Raw genomic sequence first — 21,289 nt, 5'->3', positions numbered from 1 at the left:
CCACCATGCAAATTCACTCCTTCATGTACCAATGAACATGGTCCCAAGTGTGGGGGACAAGGGACCCTAGTCCAGAGGCTACGGAACAGGTGTCCACAGGAGGAAGGGAGGGAGGCAGGCCAATGTGGGCAGGCGGGCAGGCAGGCAGTGGCTAGCAGGTCAGTTCTGAGCGCCTTCCTACCACCAGTACCTGGCCTGGCCCTGTGACAGCTTCTGGACCCTGCAGGGACATGGTTACCACCACAATTGTTTGGTCCCAAGCCATCACTGACTCCTTGTGGAACATGGAAGGGTAAGCTGAAGCTGCCACCAATGTCAGGCTCTAAGGAACAGAACCAGAGCAGGGAGGGAGGCGGGCAAGCCGCCGCTGCATGGGCACCTCGCCTTGGGGCCAGGAGGAAAGGAAGTGACTCCAGGCCGTGTCTACTGGCATCTCCCTCCCACCTCCCCAAACACACACAGGCCCCATTTTCCTCCAAAAAGTTGTTTTTTGTCTTTTTTAAATAATGTGAAAATGTCACGCGAAGGTTTGAATCAGAGGCCCCTCCAGGGGCCAGGCTGGGGGTGAGGGGAGACGCAAGATGGGGGCCCAGGTTCCTGAAGCCAGTGGCCTTCATGAGGCCAAGAGTGGGTCAGGAGGGACCTCCGCTGTGCCAGGGGCTCTGGGCCCAGAAGAGTTCAGTTCAGTTCCAAGAAGTGTGGCTATCCAGCGATGAGGCTCCTGCCTCATGTGGCTCCGAGGGGGTCAGGGGGGTCAGGGGATCCATCTGGGGGGCTGGGTGGAGGGCCTGGGCCTCCTGTTTGGCACATGGTGGAGGAGGGGGAGGGCGCAGCCTCAGGCGCCTCCCCAGAGGCTGCATCAGTGTCGGGGGCAATGGCTCCATCGTCCACACAAGATTCTGCTCGCAAACCCTCTTCTTGGGGTGCAAAGGGGCTGGGTCTTTGGGGAGTCAGTTCTCCACGGGGCCTGGGGACAAAGAGAGTAGAGAGAGGATGGGAATCAGGAGAGATGGAATCAGGGGAGACAGGCTTCTGGCTTCCAACTCATTCGAGGTGAAGGCCCAGGAGCGGCACCATGCCCATCCCATCCTCTGACCTCATCCGTTCCTCTGCGCCAGTCACACTGGCCTCAAATGTTCCAGGTACCATTCTATCCCAGGGTCTAAATGCTCTTCCCAGGTAGTTTAGGCCCCCCACTTTCGAGGCCTTTCACAACCATTCTGAGTCATCTTATCACCCCTGGACATCCTGGGCTATCATTTGCTTCCTCGATTTGTCCTCAGGTATTCCACTATTGAGTATTAATGTATCTCATCCCAGTTACTGTGGAAGAACCTCGTGTCTGCCTGTACCTTCACTGCATGGGAGTATGGGACCAGTCTGTCGCACAGTACCCTCACCAACCATCCTCCAGGCTCCCCAACACGACAGCCTGACTCATTCTCTGCACCTAGAACACTAACAGGGCCAGTGGGGCAAGGGGTGAGCCCCTCCTTCACACTTTCGTGCTGACACCTGGGGGCCTGGCCAAGGGGAGGCAGCAGAGCCCACTTCCTCCTTGAGTGGAAAGCATGGTCCTCGCTCCTTTTCAAAGTACTTGGGATGAGTTCCTCACCCAGGACCCGGTGTAAAGATGGCGTGCCCAGGAGTGCCCAGGGGCACCTGCAGTGCTCCGGGGAGACAGACATGCTTAGCAGCTTCTCTGCCCATGCCTGACGGGAGTATCTGTGACAGCAGGCAAGGATTTGGGCCTTCGTACCACTGGGTCCTCCATCCCCACTCGTGGTGACTAAGAGTGAGGTCATACTGCCAGCCTGGGCCCTGACTCACTATCTGACTAGTGTCCCCACACCCTGGACCCCACCCTGCCCTGTCTTCCTGGGGGGCCTGAGATGGAGGTGTCAGGAAGTAATATTTGGGTGACTTGGGGGGATGCAGCCCCAATCCTGTCTTTCCCTTGACTCTGCCCTGCCCCTCCTCTCTCCCTGTACCTAGCGTGCTCACTAGCCTCTCCTCCCTGACTCTTCCCATCCTCTCCCCAGTCACCCAGCCTGTCTTCTTCCAGCCTCACACCACAGCCCCTCCCCTGCCCCATGGTTCGCTAGCATCCTCTGGGCAAAGGTCCTCCAAGTCCGTCCTTTATTTATTTATTTATTTATTTATTTATTTATTTATTATTACTATTATTATATATTTTGGTTTTTGGAGACAGGGTTTCTCTGTGTAGCCCTGACTGTCCTGGAACTTGCCCTGTAGACCAGGATGGCCTTGAACTCAGAGATCCATCTGCCTCTGCCTCCCAAGGGCTGGGATTAAAGGGGTGCACCACATCGGGCCCCCCAAGTCACTTATAATCTATCCCATCCCAAGACTGGTGAGATGGCTCAGTGGTTAAGAGCACTGGCTGCTCTTCCAGAGTACCCAGGTTCAATTCCCAGCACCCACATGGCAGCTCACAGCTGTCTGTAATTTCAGTTCTGGAGTAGTGCTCTATACCGATACAGACATACACATGTAAACAAAACACCAATGCATATAAAAATAAATAAATCATTTAAAAAATTCGGTCCCATCCCTTCACCTCACTCTGACTCTGCACCCTCAGAATGCCCCAGGCACCCTGGCCTGTCTTCTGTTCCTTGAACTAGCTAAGTTCTTCACATCTCTGGGTCAGTAACACCATCCATCACACAATCTCCACTCTAGGCGCCCATCAGGGAGATTAAGCCATTTATACCCTCATAATACTCAGGAGCATGATCCACTATCATGCCCACTCTAATGTGGGCAGAAAGGACACTGACTGGCCGGCCCACATTACACCCCTAAACGTCAGGGACACTCCTGGGCGTTCAACATGATGGCCAGAAGGGGGAGAACGGAGTGAGTGGCCCCAAGAGCACAAGGACGCAGCAGATGCTAACCACAAGAGGGCAGCACTCAGGGCCAGCCTGGAGAGAAATTCCGGCTCTAAGCTCTTTTCTAAGTGCCTCAGTTCTCCTTTCCGTAAAATGATGGGACTAGAATCCGCTCTAAGGATCGATCGCAGTGGGGATTGAGCGGGTTGCAATGTGGCAGGTCACTGTGAGCTCTCTGCTGTTACAGTGACTCCTGTCTCTGGGGTCTGCCATATCCTCTGCGGGCTTGAAGTGCCCTTGGAGAGGAGATGGAGATCCAGCAAGGTGTCTGAACCCAGAAATGGAAAAGATGGGCAAGCAGGAGAGTGCGCACGTGGGGATCCTTGAGTAAGAAGAAACTGAAGCTAAGAGACTGATGTAACCGTCCAAGGCTGTGAATGGGAACCAACTGGTCTGAGATGAGAGGTGTCAGAGTGACTGGGTGGAGGGACGGAAAAGAGAGAGGCAGGAAAATTAATGAGACAGGCAAGGTAAGGGAGGGGAGGGGTGGAGCAGGGTCCAGCTGGAAGCACTGTACCTGCGGGCCGGGCGTCGGGAGCCCGGGCGGGAGGCCCCGGGGTCTCCAGCGCAGGTGAGACGGAGAAGCGGGAGAAGCACAGGGGGGGCCCGGGCGGGGGGAGGAGGGGGAAATCCTCCGCCCACTCGAAACTGCCGCCTAAGGAGAGAGTGGACCAGCCTTAGAGACACACCAGTCTCAAAGACTAGCACAAGGCTGACTTTAGCCCCACCCTCCAGCAAGGCCCAGCCCCTCCCACTTCAGATACCTCCCCTCCCTCTCCCCCTCCTGCCCACCTCTACCAGGGCCTGCCTTCCTGAGCTCCTTCCAGGACCCTCCCTCTCCGGCCATGCAGGCTGGACAGACTCCCGGCTCTATCCTTTTTTTCCAGGTCCCTTCCTAGCCCCGCCCTCCCTCACAAGACACGCCCATTGCATAAGAAGGCCTCTCCCTCCCTGCCCAAGCCCCGCCCCTCCGCGGCCGAGCCGTGGGCTCCGCCCCTCACCAAAGCCGCTGTCGTTGTTGGGAAACCCATCTCCTGGGGTGGTGGGGTGGGGAGGCGTCGGGGGCGCTGGGGGCGTTGATGGGTCCGTGTCCCCCTCGGGGGTGCCCTGGACGCTCAACTCGTTGGTTGGAGTCTCCTGTGAAAGCAAGGGAAGGGAAGGATAGGGAACGAACTGTCACATCCCAACCCCCGCATCTCCAAGAAGCAATAAAGTCCAAAGATATTGCTGGGTCTTTTGGCACCCCAGCCTGTAGTTACTGACACCGCATTGTGTGGCGAAGTGGATGTAACCTTCATCTGCCTTCGAAGCTTCTGACCGGCCTTACTCTCGCCCTGGTCTACGTTCTTACCTGACTGTGAAGCCCCACCCCGCTCAGGAATTCCCTCCTGCTTCTAAATTCAGCCTGCTGCACTCAGAGTCCTTAACCCAAGACGCTGCTCTAAACCCCATGCCACCAACTCCAAGATCTGGGCTGCAGAGATCCAAACCTGTGTCTCAGAACTAACAACCTGCCCCTGTGACCCTCTCGATCCCTAACGCCAACTGAGCACCAAGAGACGATGACCCCAGCCCCCACTCAAGCTCTCCAAGTCCCACTTCGAGCCAGGCAGGGTGGTGTTTGCCTTTAGTCCCAGCATTCGGGAGACGGAAGCAGGTGGATCCCTGAGTTCTAGGCCAGCCTGGTCTACCCAGTGAGTTCTCAGACACCCAAGGCTTCACAGAGAAACCCTGCCTCAAAAATTAAAGTTTCGCTTTGGCATCCCAGGTCCCTGAACCCAGTGCCTGACTCTGTTCTCAACTGCCTCGAAAACTGGCCTCAGACAGTCTCAGTCTATAAGACCTCCTGTTTTCAACAGTATGAAGATTTCAGGTCCTGGTTACTTGGTTTTTTAGTATGTCTGTTCATTTGTTTGTTTGAGACAGAGTTTTGATATGTAGCCCTGGCTGCAACTCTCTATGCAGATCAGGCTGGCCTTTAACTAGAGATTTTTTTTTTGGGGGGGGGGATGAAGGAGGGGATGGTGCATGCATTCAGGAGGCAGAAGCAGGAAGATCTCTGTGAGTTCGAGGCCAGCCTGGTTTACAGAGCTAGTTCCAAGACAGCCAGCCCCCCCCCAACACACACACACACACACACACAACCCTTTCTCAAAAACAAACAAAAATCCTAGAGATTGTCTTGCCTCTGCCTTCTGAAAGCAGGGGTTACAAACCTGGGTGACCAAAACCAAGCCCGCTCCATCTTCCACGTGATAAGATCCGCCCCATTTAAAGCCCAATCCCAAGGGGCTGGAGATGCTTTTCTAAACGACCAGGGTTTGTTACCCAGTACCCACATCGGACACCTGCCTCCGGGGTCCACCCACTGACTGGGCCTCCGAGGGCATTCTAAGCTTATAACCTTTTGAGGCACATGCACTCATGAATATACACAGACATACACTATTAAAAATTAAATTAGAGTCAACTCCACAGACATTCAAGTGTTATCCACAAACCAGGGCTCAAAGCACTAGGCTCCGCCCTCAGTGAACCGGGCCCCGCCCCCATTCTCTTCAGTCTTTAATAATCTCTATTTGTCTCCCCAGCCTCTCTAGGCTGCTTCCTGACAGCCTTCTAGACCCACCAACACTCCTCAGGTCACTCCTAGATCGCAAACCCCTACCCCATTCCTGGTCCTACCCCTGCTAAGCTCGGCCCAGGCCCCCAGGCCCCGCCCACTTGCTTCCGCCTCCCTCCGGGCTCCACCCACTAAGTGAGCATCCCTGGGCACTCAAAAGGTGCGTCTCCCTCTGGCCCCGGCCCATTCACCAGGACCACCAGGGGGTCCACCTCCCTCCCGTCCTGCTGCGGTCTGCCCTGAGGCTCCGCTCACCTGGTCGAAGAGGTAGACGGTCACGTCCCCGTGGAAGGAGACCATCTTGCGCTTCCTCTCCAGCTCGCTGTCCTCGGGTTCGTCGGCCGCGCGTGGAGACTTGAGCAGCCCCCGCAGCGGGCGGGCCGTGTCCGCGTCGGCGTAGCTCACCACGACGGGCACTGGGGCTTCCCGCGTCCTCCCGGGGCCCCGAGAGCCCGCTGCCTCCTCGTCCTCGTCCTCCTCGTCCTCGTCCTCCCCGTCCTCCTCCGCTGGCCCCGGCGCCCCCGCCCCGCCGGCCTCCCCGCCAGCCGCCCCTGCGTCCGCGCCCTCCCAAGGTGGCCGCCGCGGGCCCGGGCCCGGGAACGGCGTGAGCGTGAGCGGAGGCAGCGCCAGCGAGAGCCGGGAGAGTTTGGCTGCAAGGGGAGAGACAGGTGAGCTGTGTGCTGGGAGGAGGGGGGTTTGGAGGGCTTGTGTGCAGAGTGAGACCCCCCCACACACACTACAGTGCATGATCTCAGCACCTGCGCCCCGTGGTTCTCTGCAGTCTGTCCCCACCTCAGTCAGGACTCCCTATTCTTGCCCCCTCTCAACATTTGTAAATGACATTATCACTGCCTGGGACTGAGTCCTGCCCGTTCTTCAGCTCTGGGGGACCCCAGACCTGAGCCACCTCTAGGAGCCAGGCACACATGCTCTGGCCACACCCTCCTGCCTAGCGCAGCAGTTCAACCTTGCTTAGTGTACCTGGCCTCGGAACAGCTCACTCGACTTTTGGTCTGTGCACAGAGAAATGCTCACAGTCCCTGGGGTTAATGAACCAATGTTCCCTGCAGAAGGGAAGTTCTTCCCTGCCTGGCTTGGTGGCCACCTCCCAGCACTTTCTCTGCCACAAAGGTCCCCAAGGCCACTTTCCACCCAGTCCCATCTCACTCTTTCATTGTGTCCCTTGACAAGCACATCCACCTCTCTGGGCCACTGTTCCTCCATCAGTGCATAAGAAAAGCATCTGTATGCACTACGGAGGGTATAGGCACTAAGGATAGTGTAGGTGAGGCTGCCTCCCACATTCACATTTCACTGACCTGTGCCAAGCTAGTGCCCACCCTTCCCCTGCCATCCACTCAGCTCCTAGCCTTTTGCTCAGAAGGTACCCTCTCAGGATAGCGGGATGAGCATTGTGTTACAGCCACAGTACTGTCAGGGGTGGTGGGTATGAACATAAGGTTGGAGTGATAGCCTTTGGCAGTCATAAAGGCTTCCCAGGGAAGGGGAAGTGTGTGTGGGATTTTAAAGGATGAATAGGCGTTCCCTGGGTGGAAAACAGTAAGCCGTTCCTAGCCTCTTTTCACTCAGCAGCTCTAAGCCAACCCAGACTCTCTGAGACATTTTAGTTCCCCCAATAGTGTCACGTGACCCTGAAGTCTTTCTAGACCCATGGGTGGGGTGCCAGTGCAGAGCCGGAATAGGGCAGTATACTCCATATTGTTTCAGGAACTTGGGTGGGTACTATTTCTCTTGAGGCGCCACTGTGTGCCTCATCTTTCTGCTCCTAGACTCTCAGTGGCTCCCGGACACTCGCCCACCAGGGTGGGCCCAGCCACGGGCAACCCATGGCCTGACATATTAGAGAGACCCCTTAGATTATTGCTTCCTTTAAATTTTTACATTAAAAAATTTAAATCTTGTGTATGTCTGTGTGTGTGTGTGTGTGTGTATTTATGTATGTGTGCAGACACACAAGTACATCGGCATGTGTGTGTGTGTGTGTGTGTGTGTGTATTTATGTATGTGTGCAGACACACAAGTACATCGGCATGTGTGTGGTGGTCAGGGAACAACTTATGGAACTCAGTTCTGTCCTTCAACCACAGTCCTACGGATCAAACTCCAGGCATCAGGTTAGGTGGCAAGTGCCCTTTCTGCCAGCCTGCCTTTTTTTTTTTTTTTTTTTAAATAATCTGTGTGTGTGTGTGTGTGTGTGTGTGTGTGTGTGTGTGTGTGTGTGTTTGCGCATGTGTGTGGAGGACAGGACAACCTCAGGCATCCTCCTCAGTACATCCACATCCTTTGAGAAAGTCACTCACTGGCCTTGAGCTCACCAATTAAGCCAGAGTGTCTGAGCAGTGAGCTCTAGCAATCCTCCTGTCTCCACTTCCCCAGAACTTTTTTTTACTTTAAAAGAAAGATATATATATGTATGTAAACATATATATATATATGTTTACAAGCACACCACCACACCTGGTTTGTGTGGCTCTTGAGGATCTGTTCCTCACATTTGCAAGGCAAATATTTCATCAACTGAGCCGTACCCCAACCCTCTGCTTTGTCTGAGACAGGATCTCACCATGTATCTCTGGCTGGCCTGGAACTCGATATGTAGCTCAGGCTGGCCTCAATTCACAGCTCCCTTTCAGCTTCCCTCTCCCAAGCGCTGGTATTACACACATGTGGCATCACTCTTGGTTACTCCCAGCTTATCGGAGCCCTCACACGGCCCTGACTTGCCACACCAGATCTCTCTCTGAGCTGCCTACAACTGTTGGAACATCCAGAACACTGATCTAAGAAGAAAAAGTGGCAAATTCTGCGTCACCTGTGGCCCTCTTGGGAGTGGCTATCCCTAGACATGGCACTTCCCCACCTGTTCCCAGCCCTGGCTTGTTTCTGGCTATCTTCTGGTTCCAGACTTGGAGACCCCATCGACACAAGCTTAAATAACAAAGACAGGTCTCCACTGTATCCGAGAGCTCAGTGGTGAGAATTTGTCCATAGCTAAGGCCTGCCCCTCACAGCGACCTTGACAGGCCCTTCATAGGGCCTTTCTATCATCCATTCTTGGCATGAAGACCTCTTCTTAGGAATACAAACGGGGACGCAGCCAAGGTAGGCCCAAGATACAGTGACTGCTGGGTGGTTGGCGGTCGTAGTGCCAGGACCTATTCAGTTTTCCCGCCCCACCTCCTCTACCCCAGGACCTGGCCACCTTCTCACCTTTGATCTGCTCGCTGTTCCCCTGAGGGGGTCCCAAGTCCAAGAACAAGCGCGGCATCTCGGGGCCCTTCCTCTCCGGCTTGGGGGGGTCCTCGTCGACGCTGGGGGCCGTGTCTCCTCCGAGCCTGCTGTCTGGGACCCCTGGCTCTTCCTCGGGGGCCACTTCCGGCCTGGCTTTCGGGGGCGCTGGCTCCGGCCTCCTCTGCTGGACCCCCAGTGGCGGTGGCGGAGGCGGCAGTGGTCTCGAGCTGTCTACCCATCCGGCCTTTGCGTCCACGCCGCTTGCGGGGCCGCCGGCGGGGGCCATCCCCACGCCCCCCTGGGCTCGGCCCCCACTCCCGAGGTCCAGCTTCCCAGCCCCGGGGACTCTCAGTGCCCCCCCAGTCTCGTGGACTCTCCACTCGGTCCCGGGTTCCGGGTTCCCGTTCTTGGGGACTGGGCCAAGCTGGCCAGGGGCCGTCTCCAAGCCATTCTGGGGCAAGACTGCCTCGCAAGGCGCAGGGGCTTGATCCAGCAGGGTCTCGGGAGCTAGACCCCCAGTCTCGGGCATCTTCTCCCAGGGCCCTGGGGCTCTCCGAGGTCCAGTCTCTGGCGGCCTCTCCGTGTTCCTGGGCAGCCTCAGGACCCCATTCTCTGCCACCTTCTCCTCGCTCTTTGGGGACATCAGAACCCCATTCGCCAGCACCTTCTCCTCGGCCTCTGGGGACATCGGCTCCCCATTCACCAGGGCTCTCTCTCCTCTCTCGGGAGATTCCAGGCCATTCTCCGCCACCTTCTCCTTCACGTCCAGGGCTCCCGGCTTGCCGGTCTCTAAGACTGTCACCCCGTTCACTGGGAGGCTCCAGCTGGGGACTTTCTTCCTGTTGCCCAGGGATGTCAGGTCCCTGTTCGGGTCCAGGCCCTTCTCTCTGTTCGCGGGGCTTCTCCCCGCCTTCCTGGGTCCTGTCTCCCCGGGTGTCGACCCCTTGTCCCCTAGGAGGTTCTTTGTCACATCCTCCCGCAAGGACATCAGCAGCTGCTCGGTGCTCACTTGAACTACAAAGGTTGGCTTCTCCTGGGACTCTGGGAGTGGGAGGGGACCCGGGTCTGGGGGTGGCCGGGGCGCTCCTGGGTCGGGTGGCTCGGGGGGAGCCCGCGGCCGAGGGACCCCTTCCTCCTCGGCCGCCCCCCCACCTGGGAAGGCTCCCTCGGGGGAAAAAGGGGTCTCGGTCTCGTAGCCGCTGTCCCCCGGCTTGGGGCCCGGAGACGACAGGCCGGAGCCTGGACTGGCCAGGGCCGACGGGGGGTCGGGGGACGCGGCCGGTTCCGCGGGGGCCCGGGGAGGTGGCGGCGGAGGGGGGGGAGCGGGAGGCGGCCCCCGCCCGGGGTACTGGGGCGCTGCGGCCCCCATAAGGGGGTCCAAAAACTCGGAAGGGGCTGAGGTGGGGGGGACCAGGGGCAGGTCGGCCAGGGAGCCCCGCTCTGCACGCAGCGAAGAGTCGTCCTCTGGGGGGTGGGGACAGCCAAGGGCAGGGTGCCCCCCCCAGCCGGCCACGGCGTCCCCCCGCTCCAATGGCAGGCAGGAGCAGGGACCCTCCCGACTGCACAAGGGGCAAGGGAGAGGTCCCCGGCGGCTGGGTCCCCCACCAAGGCTGCTGCTGTCCTCGCCTGGGGAGCTCTCTTCCTCCTCCTCCTCCGTCCAGGGCGCGGTACCCTGTTCCCCAAGCACCTCGGCAGGATCTCCTGCCAAGGTCTCTCCAGCGCCCCGGCCCTCGGGGTCCCAGCCACTCAGCAGGAAGCCACCTGATCCGGAGGACTGGGCCTGAAAGGGTCGGGGCGCAGGGAAGAGGGGGGAGGCCCAGGTCTCGGACACCAGCTGGGGGACCTCGGAGGGAGCCTGAGGGGCCTGGGGACCGGGCACGCCTGGGTCCAGCGGGTCCCAGTCGTTGGGGAAGAGGGGCTCTGGCGGAGAACCATGCTCCTCCAGGCGGATGTAGTACTCGCTGCTCACCGAGGGGCTGCGTGCGCTGATGACCGGCAGCACGCTGGGCGTGGACAGCGCCTCGTAGAAGGGGTTGGATGGGTTGGTGTGGGGCGCAGGAGGCGCAGAGGCGGGCTGCCAGGGAGGTGCACCCCCACCCCGGCCAGCCCCACGCCGGGCCTTCTCCCACAGGCACTCAAGGTTGAGGCCGCGGCTGCTCTCCGTGACCGTGAGAACATCATCTGGGTCAGCCCCGGGGAAGCCATCCAGAAGGGGGAACTGAGAGGACAGGGTCCCCGGGCGCGGCGCACTATGCGAGGGGGGCCAGGGCCAGGGGAAGGGCCCGTCTCGGGGAGGGGGTGGCGGCGGAGGGGGTCTGGGGGGCCGTTCAGACAGCAGGTAAGTGAGCTGCAGCTGGAGATCGGAGGCCGAGGGGCGCTGGGCTGGCGGCCGCCAGCAAGACTGCAGAATGTCGTACCTGGGAGACAAGAAAGGGGACCGTGAGGGGGGCAGAACTCCCGAGAGAGCGGGAGAGGAACAGAGGCCAACAGAGAGAGAGAGAGACAAAGTCCGGGGCCCTGAAGCAGAGGGAGGGGGGGGGGAGGCTGGGGGAGGAGAGGTAAGGACTGGTAGGGCAGGGCAGAGTTCCCACGTGCCACTCCCCTGCGTCCGTTTCTCCACTTTAGGCATCAGGTGATGGAGATGGGGGTCACAGGTGGCTGGGCTAGGAAGTCTGGGCCTGAGCTTGACCCCGGAATCGGGCGCCTTACCAATAGTCAGCGTAGGGCAGTTTGAGCCTCGGCCGGGCCAGCTTGACGTGCTGCTGGCGGACGACGAAGGCCAGGACCTCCTCGTCAGATAGGTGACGGTAGGGCTGCGCCCCGAACTCGAATAGCTCCCAAAGCGTCACCCCCAGTGACCTGGGTCAGAGGCCAGAGGTCAGAGGTCAGGGAGCCGCGGAGCCCCATCCCCCAGGCGCCGGCGACCCGTGGCCTCACCAGACGTTGCTCTCCCGGCTCTGATCCACCAGCACGAAGCTGCCGTGCAGTTCGCCCAGCAGCTCGGGTGCTGCCCAGCGCAGCGGGACCCACAGGCGCTCGGGGGTCAGGTAGTAGTCTTCCTGGGGGCGGGCGGGGTCCGCAGGTCAGTGGGTGACACAGACCGGGCCACGCGCACAGACACACGCACGCACACGCACTGCCCACCTTGTAGTTGCTGTGCGCCAGGCCGTAGTCTCCGATGCGGACCGTGAGGTCTGAAGTTAGCAGGCAGTTGCGCAGCGCCAGATCGCTGCGGGGTAGGGGTGGGGGAGGCGGCATGAGTCTGGCGCAGGCTCCTCCTCTCCCGACTCCTTCCTCCTCCTCCTCCACCACCACACCACCTGCCCTGGTCCTCCTCCTCCTCTTCTGGGTCTTTCCTCTCTCTTGACACCTCATCTTCCTCGGGTGGCTCTTCCCGCTCCTGTCCTGGCTCCTCCTCCCCCGAATTCCCGCTTTCCTCCCTAACTCCTCCTCACTCTCTACCTCCTTTATTGACACCTCAGTCTTTCTTCCCTCTTCCTCTGTCTCCTTTCTCCCCTGACTCTCTCCTTCTCTTCCTCTCGCCTCCTCCTCTCCTTCCTCCCCTTCCCTCCTGACTCCTCCCTCTCCTCTCCTCTCTCTCTTCTTTCTTTTCCGCCTTGGCTGTCCTGGGACTTGCTATGTAGACAAGGCTGGCCCCACTCCTGCTGGGATCCTCCTAGCTCAGCCTTCTCAGTGCTGGGATCACAGGCCACCCCACTCAGCTGGCTCCCTAAATCTCCCTCTCCTTGGCTGCTCCTCCCCCTCCTGACTCCTCCCCTTTCCTTCCCTCCACCTTCTTCAGAACTTCAGCGCCCAGGCACTGAGTCCTCTTCCTCAGTTCTCCCCTGGGTCCCCCTGCTGTTGGATCCGCCTGGCTCACCTGTGCACGTAGTTGTGGGAATGCAGATGCGCCAGTCCCCGGGCGATCTCCAGGCCCATCCTCTGCAGTGTCCGAAGGTCACGAGGGGGCAGTTCAGGGGACATGCCCTCCGGTGGCCGCTGGGCACGGAGGTATCGCTTCAGGTCCCCCTGCGGGGGCAAACAAGAGCAGTTTAGCACAATTTGAAGAGAGCACGAAGTAGCCTCCGCCCCACGTCGGGCAGCCCCTCCAAGCCGGTTTCCCCTGCCGCTTCAGCTTAGTTGGTCAGATGCTTGCCACACATGCATGATACCTCGGATTCAGTCCCTGGCTAGTGCAGACCCCCGAGTCCTGGGAGCGAAGCTGGCTTCCAGCTCCAGCAGGCCCTCCCTCTCCCCAGCCCCTCACCAGCTGGCAGAACTCCATAATCAACAGGAAAGGCAGGGTCTCCACACAGACGCCCAGGCACTGGAGGACGTTGGGGTGCTGCAGACTCCTTTAGGGGCAGAGAAAGAGCAGCCTGTGTCCAGCCCACCAAGCTGAGCCTCGCCAAGCCCTGTCCCAGGCCTGTAGACGTAACCTCATGTCCCCTGCAGGTTGGCTCATTGAACTCTCCATGGCCCCCCAGCCGTCCCATGAGACCCAAACTGTCTGGTGTTCCAGCTACTCTGGCCAGACACACCTCACCACCAGCTCTAGGCCTTTGCACTCACAGCCCACCTCTATGGGGGACACTCTCTCCTCAGGATTTCTTTCTTTTTTACTCTGGGTCTCCCTATATAGCCCTGGCTGTCCTGAAACTTACTATGTAGCCCAGGCTGGCCCCAAACTCACAGAGATTCATCTGTCTCTGTCTCTTAAGTGCTGGGACTAAACGCGTGAGCCACCAGGCCTCAACTTCACTCTTTTTTTCTTTTCCCGTATTTTTAATTTTTTAGAATTATGTGTATATGTGTGTTTATGTGTGGGTATGGGCATGTGAGTGCAGGTGCCCACGAAGGCCAGGAGAGGGCATCAGACCTCTGGGACTGGAGCTACAGGCACTCATGAGCCATTAGACTTGGGTGCTGGGAACTAGACTCGGGTCCTCTGAGAGAGCAGCACACATTCCTAAGCACCAAGCGTCTCGGGAGCCCATTCTTGTCTCTGCCCCCTGTTAGGCCCCAGCTTCAAGCGGCTTCACTGCCTCTTCATTCACCTTGCACTGGGTCTGAATCCCTCTCAAGTCTCCCAGGGAAGTCCCTCTGCCTCTCTGATTACTTCCTCTGACTCCCAAGAAAGTCACGTGGACAGCGGACTGTGAAGGAGCTGGCCCCGGGGAGGGGCGGGTCCTGCCAGTCTGTGATCTGAGACAGGGTTTCACTCTGCAAAGCTGCCTGGGAGTGCACAATCCTCCTGCCTCAGCCCTCAGAGTGCTGGGATGTGTGGTAGGTGTACACCACCAGGCCCACCGTTATTGCTGCTTTTATTCCCACCCGTAGACATATGCTTGACTTGATTCGCGGCCTCCATCCCGGCTGCGTCTGCAAGGCTGCTGGCTGCGGCCCAGCCCCAGCACTCTGCCTCCTCTCTTGCCTTAGCCAGCTTCCCAGAGTGTTCAGCAAGGCGGCTGGCTCCACAGAACCAGGCCTCCCCAGGCTTTGAAAGTAGCCCAGCCATGGTTGCAAAGCCTGGTACCCCAAGTGGGGCCCGTGCAGGTGAGTTCCTTCTCTGACGAGGCCAGGCAGATGCCAAGGGCCACTTGGGAGCTGGGGGCCGGGCTAGTATCTGTGTTACAACCACAGCTTGGCTGGATCCTCAGCCCCTCCCCTCCTAGGAGACTGCTAACATCCCACTTGGTGGAAGGCATGTGGAAAGTGACTGCCATGTGCCGGAACCTGAGAAATGGCAGGAGGTAAGGACCAAGGACAATGGAGAGAGAGAAAGCCAGGACTTCAGCACACCTCTGTGGGGCAGAGTAAAGACCAGGGCGATCCAGAAGGGAACAGAGGCTCAAGAGGTGAAGGAACGTGCCGCTTGGATTTGCTCATAAAGGTAGGGTCATACCGTTCAGCTCTATGCCTGGATCAGCAAACATCTCCTGGGGCTTACAGAACTCACACTTGTGCTCAGAGACAGAGAGGACCCTGTATCCCACAGATACCTCTGACATGGGTCAGCTGTGGTGCACCCGAAATGTGGCAAGTGTCACTCAGGAAGTGAGTATTTAAATTCATTTATTTGTAGCCCAGGCTGGCCTCAAATTCCTAAAGATCCTCCTGCCTCAGTGTCCTAAGTGTTCTGATCGCAGGGGTGAACCATATCTGGCTGAATGAGTTTTGAACTCATTTCATTTTATTTAGCTTAAATTTAAAGAGCCTCAATCTAGAGAAAGACAGACAATATACAAGTACCAAGGCAAAACAACAACACACAGTTTTTGAGACAAGGTCTCCTGTAGCTCAGGCTGGCCTCAAGCCTACATAAAATCCTCCTGCCTCAGCATTCTGAGTACAATTGCAGGTAAAGCTCACCATGCCTGTGTAAGGCCCTCCTTCCCTGGGGCCTGGGGCTGAGACTAAAAAAGGAACATGAAGGCCCAGTTCAGCGTTAGAGATGAGCAGGTAAGAAGTGGTATTCTCCGGAGGGAAGAGCAATAGCAAAGGCCTTGGGCAGCTGCAGGGAGTTGAGGCCAGAGGCCAGATTAGAGGAACAGACTATGCAGGGCCTGTGGGCCAGAGGGAGCTGTGGCCATGTCCTGGGAGCACTGAGGAGGAGCCATGGGAGGACTTGGAGCAAGGATGGGCCAGACTCTAATGAGCCCACACACACCTTCCTACCTCCAAGCACAATTATGTGTAAAGAATGGCGTGAAGCCTAAGCAGGGTGGTCACAGATCTTTCTCACAGTGGAGAAGGGGGGTGGGGCTGACTCATCAGTGATAGCTCGGGTATGGTCTTAACTGTGACTGGGATGAAGATCCTGAGGTGCAGCCTGGGAACCCCCTTCCCCAGGCTGTCTCTAGCTCGCTCTAGGGGAGACCCAAGATTCCAGGAGGGAAATCCTGGCACCAAAGCCATACAGTCAGGAAGAAACCTGAGACTGGAAGCCAGGCCTGGCACCACACTGGGTTCCATCCACTTCCAAGCATCACCTCCTCCACCTGATGCTTCGTTTCTAGAAGCCCTGTCCACGGACTTACCTATAGGGCTGAGCCTCTGAGATGAACTTGCGCTGCTCCATGGGCCCTGCGCTGGCCCGGAGCTCCTTCACCACCACCTGAGCAGGCGTGTAGTCTGAGAAAACCTCCCCCAGGATCACCTGGTCAAGGAGGGCTTCGGTCAGTGCCGACCTGTGTCCAGCCCATCCCCAGGCTAGCTCCATACACACCAAACTCCCAACCACCTTCCAGGCCTTCCCTTCATGTCCCACCTCCCTGGTCCCCCACCAGACACGGAATGAGAGACTCACAGGCCCAGAGTCCGATGCACGCGGGGACGGATGGAAGGATGGACAGACTGACGGACGCGTGGAGAGCCGGGTGGCGAGGCGGAGTGGTCAATGGAGTGAGGAGGGAGGCGCTGACCGACAGATGTGGGGGTAGGTGGGTGGGAGTGGGTGAGAGGTGGAGGGAGGGGGGCAGGCTGAGGGGCGTGGGGGCTGGGGAGGCCGAGAGCAGATGGCAATGCGGGTAGACATAGAACAGGAGCACAGGCCTGAGATGTATGGATGCCCCTCTGCCTCCCGCCCAGGCCCCTCACCTTCCCAAACCAGCCGCTGCCAATCTCCTGTAGGTAGCTGAGGTGCTGGCGGCTCAGGCCCAGGGGGGTGCTGATGTCTGAGGAGGGGCAGGAGGGGAGGCCCTGAGCGCCTCTCCTTTCCAGGATACCCCACACCACCACAGTGGGTGGGGTCTGAGAGCAGAGTAGACAGCAGTCTCCTTTTATTGGCTGTCTCCAACATTCCATGGCAGGGTCCAGCCTCCTCATTGGCTGCCCATGAGATCCAGGGTCCAATCAGCCCTTCCCTTTGGCAACCCTAGCTCCAAGACTGGTTAGTCAGCTTATAGGCTGGCTTCCCGGGTTGAGATCTAGGCTGATGGCCCTGGGGCCATCCTGCAGGACTCTCCAGATCTGTGGTTTTCTGCAAGATGGTGCGTGTGGCCTCCCTATAAGTTACTTCCATGAATCTAGGGTTCCGTCCTCTGCCCTCCCTGAGCCACGAAAGGCAGCCCTCGGGGTTGGGACCACAGCATCCTGGGGTGGAGGGGGCAGTACCTGAGTGTGCAGGCTGCGGGGCAGGCATTGGCAGGGAGACCTCTGCCAGCGGCAGAATATAGACATCAGGCAGCGACTGTGAGGAGGAGGTCTCCTCCGCAGGGGGGGTGTACTCCCCAGAGCAGTCCTCCCCTTCTGGGTTCTCAAACTCCTGGGGTGCGAGAGGCAAGAATGGGAGCACCGGGAGGGGGGTGCTGAGACGCCAGCGTCCTGCCCTAATTGCCTCCCCACAGTTCACAGAGCTGTCCCTCAGATCCCAACCCCATTTCCGCTGGTGTGAGGATCCCAAGTTCCCAGGTTTGGGAGTGCTCTGGGACTTCCAGCCCCTTCGCTGGCTGGGGTCTTTCTCCCCAGGTTAGTCCCAGGGCACCTCACCTTGAAACGAACATCACCCCGTTTGCAACACAGACAGGTAAGAAGGAGGAAGATGAAGGCCAGCAGACCGGAGCAGGAAATGAGGACCACAGCGTAGGGCGGAGCCAGAGGGGCTCGGCTCAGAGCAAATCCATCTGTGGGCATAAGGCTGGGCTGGGGTCTGGGCTTTAAGACACCGGCTACCGGACTCCGTGACCCTCCCATCCTGGGCTAGTCTTGGACTACGACTCCCATGATGCCCCGCACCCAGGAGCCCCTTGGCAGAGAGGCCGGGTGGCCTAATGTATTGTGGGAGTTGTAGTTTAAGGCTTTCCCAGGTGGTTGGGGGTGGGGTCCCTCTTTTCGTCCCAAGCTGGGACCCACCCCCCCGCCTCTCGCCCCAAATGCATCCCCTAACCCGTATTTGGATACATCTCAGTGACGAGCAATAATGAGGCCTGAAGCTCTGAGAATTTGTAATATGCTGCCGCGCATAGCTTCATGACCCCCTCCCAATTGCGGGTTGCTCCAAGATTTTTACCCGGAGCTGAACCCCCTGCCCACTCCACGTCTGAAAGGTGACTGGGAACTGTTTCTTTTAAAGACACTGGGAACACAGGCCCATTCTCTAGCCACAGCCTTAGCCCTGAGGGAGGGGACTCTGCAAAGCCAGAGCTGTGTCCCCCTTAGAAATAGGGTCTCTCTCCCCCAAAGGCTGCGGCCTTCCATCTCCCCGCGCGCCGTGTGCACTCGCGTGCACATGAGCTCACATGCACGCTCACATGCACGCACTCGGTCCGCAGCCCACTCCCCACCCGCCTTGGCTCGTCTCCCTGACCCTGCAGACCCGCTCGTCCCCAGGGACTGCGCACAGGTGCCAGGCTGGCCCGGTGGGGGTTGGGCGCGGGCCGCGGACGGCTGGACATACTCACCCGGGTGCGCTGGGGACGCCAGGCAGCCGGAGGCGGAGACGGCCGCCAGGAGGATGAGTGCGCCGGGCGCAGGCATCTTGTCCAGGATGGAAGGGAGGTGGAGGTATCGGCGGCTGGGGAGGAGGCGGGGCGGGCCCTCAGCCCCCAGCCATGGGGACCCGCTCAACCCTGGCCTCCCCCAGCCCAGGAGAGGGGCGGGAAACGCAGGACAGGAGGAGGGAGGGGCTGCTTACTGGCTCAGGTACCCCCCTCCCCCTCCTCGAAAGGACAGACGGATGAAGGGATGGAGAGGCGGACGGAGGAGAGGAGCTAGGGAGCCGGGGTTGCTGGGGTAGGGGGGAGGGGAAGATGGGGGGGAGAGCGAGGGCCCCGCCCCCGAGGACAATCGGGATTGGGGGAGCAGAGAGCCTGTCAGAGGAAGGGTGGGAGGAGGGAGGAGGGAGCGTTGTCATGGCAACTGGTTCCCGGTTGCATTGGCTGCCAGGCGGGAGGGGAGAATAGGAAGGGGGAGGAGGGACGAGACGGAGACCAACAGACCCTTGGCGGGGGGCGGGGGGGGGGGCGCAGAGTCCACAGTGCGTGGCCCTGACACCACTGTGACACACTACTGGTGTCTACACGTGTGCTACATGCTAAGATGCAGATATCAAACCCACGCAGCCCACACACAGCTGACACATGTCACAGGAACCTTCACAAGCGCATCACATACAAAAGTGGACAGCCATCAGCAGACGGAGACACGGACACGTCACACACAAAGACATAGGGACAGACTACACTGAGAATGCATAGGCAGTCCAGCCTCTGGTTGGTACAGATTCGCCCAGCCACACAGGAATGTCCCAGCATCACACACACACACACACACACACCACAGAGCTCCAAACACAGGAGGTATCACAAAGATCCACACAGACCCTTTGGGACATGAGGAGGCATGCTGTCATAAACTGACATTCTGCATAGACAACAAAGAGCACATAGACATGACTAGCTCATACATCCAAAGACCCTTGCATGCATGCACAGACACAGGCTGGTCAGTCACATACGTGAACATACAGAAACAACACATGCATGTATGCAGGCACTGGGTATGCACATTGCTCACCCCTGGGACAAACGCACATCACATACACATATGCACATGAGAACATACAGTTCATAATGCAAAGCCACGCCGCTTATGCAAAAACACAAACACAGGACAGGGCACAAACATGCCCTGTGCAAAAAGTACAGTCACGAGTATTGCACACAAAGACACACCACCTACCGAAACAGACAGCGCGAGTGGACACACTCTTTAGACTTGTTACCCCACTGTAGCCTCACGTCACATACACCAACACACATGGGCACAAAAGATGCATAAGCGTAGTTTATTTCATGTATTTATTATTAGCAGGATTTATTCTGCGCCAGACGTTTCCGAGGTTTGGAGTATTACCTTTCGATCCTCACAACAGCCACCAAGACAGGTGCTTTTTCATGCCCAATGTACAGGTAAGGAAACCGAGGCACAGAGAGGGCCAGTCACCTGCCCCATGTACACAACCGGGCATTGACAGAGCTAAGGATGGGAACCAGGGACACCGACACATCAGACAAGACACACACACACACACACACACACACACACACACACACACACACACACACATCACGTGCCAGGCTGCAGTCTCGGGGTCCCACCCCACCCGGCGGCACACAGAGCTGCAGACACACCCAGAAGCGCAGACTGCCGCCCTCGGCGAGGATGTCTCCATGGTCCAGGAATACCTGCGACTCGTCCCCTCAGTGAGGCTGGACGGGAGCTGCGCGCGCAGCACTGCTCCCTGGGGGCACTGGGAGGAGGGGAGGCCTCACAGGGGCTCACTGGAGAAACTGAGGCAGGATCGTTGTGGATGGAGGAGCAGCAAAGTACAGGGAATGGGGTTGGGGTGAACGAGGAGCGAGCACGCAAAGCTGCCCCCTGGCTGGAGAGCCAGGACCTAAAGGAAGAGAGGCTTATGGGGAGCTGTCGGGCTGCGCAGAGTCTTCTGGGAAATGCAGTCCAGCTGGGAGACTCGGGTTGCGCCGCCTGCGGGGATGAGCATGAGGGTGGCAGGCCGGGGGCATCTGCCACCAGTGATGAGGTCGGGGAGCTTGCTATTTGTTCTTAAGTTCGCTAAGAGCTGAGTTTATTACAGCACTCAGTGTGATTAGCTCAGCTGTGAGCCAGAAGTCAGGACTGCGGGAAGGGGCCGGCTGCGCCGCCTAGCTCTTCAATCCACCCAAGCTTGGTGTGGATTCGCTTTTTTGAGACAGGGTCTCATTGTGTACCCAAGCTCTCCTGGAACTCACTCTGGAACTCAGGACGGCCATGATCTTGCAACAGTCCTCTGGCCTCCGTCTCCTGAGTGCTGGGATCACAGGGGTGGTCCAAGCAACATTTTTTGAAAAAATTATTATTTAATAATATGCTATTAATATAACAATTCATTATCACCGGAATGAAGTAAGGTAGAGCCAGAAGAGTGCACTTACTTCAGAGAACATGCCAAGGGTATTCTTGAGGATGGGTTTGGTATCCAAACCCTAGGGCCGGGAAGCTTTGTGTCTCAATGCCGCCTGTCCCTGCCATGAGCGTCAAAACTGTTGAAACGGTGCCCTGACTTGAAAGCGTTTGGATATGTTGAGGCCACACCTGTGCGCCGTTCACCTGTGTGTTTAGGACATATTTTGTTCCTACCTTTATGATAAAACTTCGTTAGAGGGATGTGGTCAGTGTGTGTACGTTTTTGTGGCTTCCCTGTGCAGGCAAGTGTGGAGCCCAGAGACTGACCTCAGGTTTCCTCCTCCCTCACTCCTCACCTTCTTTGTTGAAACCAGAATTCATTGTTTCAGATGGACTGATAAGCAAACCCCCAGGCTTTGCTTGCCTCTGCGCTCTGCGCTGAGTTACAAGTGTGCTCTCAGGGCCCAGCTTTTCTGGGGGTGCTGAGGTCTGAATGTGGGTACTAATACTCACACAGGCAACACTTGACTCACTGAGGTACTTCCCCAGGCCCGAAACTAACTTTTTCTTTCTTTCTTCCTTTCTTTCTTTC

At 58.2% G+C, this 21,289-nt stretch overlaps 1 protein-coding gene across 3 annotated transcripts; it reads right to left on the bottom strand.

Moving 5' to 3' along the window:
- Nucleotides 1-802: 802 nt before the first annotated feature.
- Lmtk3 (lemur tyrosine kinase 3) lies at nucleotides 803-20,146 on the bottom strand. Of its 3 annotated transcripts, none has more exons than XM_006981940.4 (16): nucleotides 19,926-20,146; nucleotides 18,195-18,307; nucleotides 17,284-17,417; nucleotides 16,909-17,059; nucleotides 16,393-16,469; nucleotides 15,834-15,952; nucleotides 13,061-13,148; nucleotides 12,674-12,822; nucleotides 11,938-12,022; nucleotides 11,731-11,852; nucleotides 11,503-11,652; nucleotides 8,773-11,210; nucleotides 5,797-6,191; nucleotides 3,920-4,055; nucleotides 3,436-3,573; nucleotides 803-967 (listed from the first exon to the last, which is right to left on the bottom strand). In XM_006981940.4, exons 1-16 carry the CDS (start codon nucleotides 19,964-19,966, stop codon nucleotides 951-953), a joined length of 4,353 nt encoding a protein of 1,450 aa, XP_006982002.2. In that variant the 5' UTR covers nucleotides 19,967-20,146; the 3' UTR covers nucleotides 803-950. The 3 variants fall into 3 exon arrangements, with proteins under 3 accessions (XP_006982002.2, XP_015855981.1, XP_015855982.1); XM_016000495.3 differs by lacking the exon at nucleotides 19,926-20,146 and adding an exon at nucleotides 18,428-18,538; XM_016000496.3 differs by lacking the exons at nucleotides 16,393-16,469; nucleotides 16,909-17,059; nucleotides 17,284-17,417; nucleotides 18,195-18,307; nucleotides 19,926-20,146 and adding an exon at nucleotides 16,103-16,212.
- Nucleotides 20,147-21,289: the final 1,143 nt, after the last annotated feature.

The sequence above is a fragment of the Peromyscus maniculatus genome, chromosome 1 (assembly GCF_049852395.1).
Source record: "Peromyscus maniculatus bairdii isolate BWxNUB_F1_BW_parent chromosome 1, HU_Pman_BW_mat_3.1, whole genome shotgun sequence".
Taxonomy (NCBI): Eukaryota; Metazoa; Chordata; class Mammalia; order Rodentia; family Cricetidae; genus Peromyscus; species Peromyscus maniculatus.
Note: the sequence above shows the minus strand (reverse complement) of the source record. Positions and strands in the feature narration are given on the sequence as shown.

What these genes read in the sequence shown, in the direction of transcription:
- Lmtk3 (XM_006981940.4), bottom strand. Translation starts at nt 19,966, where the DNA reads ATGGAGACATCCTCGCCGAGGGCGGCAGTCTGCGCTTCTGG. An exon ending in TTATGGAGTTCTGCCAGCTG is followed by an intron (nt 12,823 to 13,060) that starts GTGAGGGGCTGG and finishes TTGCCCCCGCAG; the next exon opens with GGGGACCTGAAGCGATACCT. An exon ending in AGCCGGGAGAGCAACGTCTG is followed by an intron (nt 11,653 to 11,730) that starts GTGAGGCCACGG and finishes CCTCTGACCCAG; the next exon opens with GTCACTGGGGGTGACGCTTT.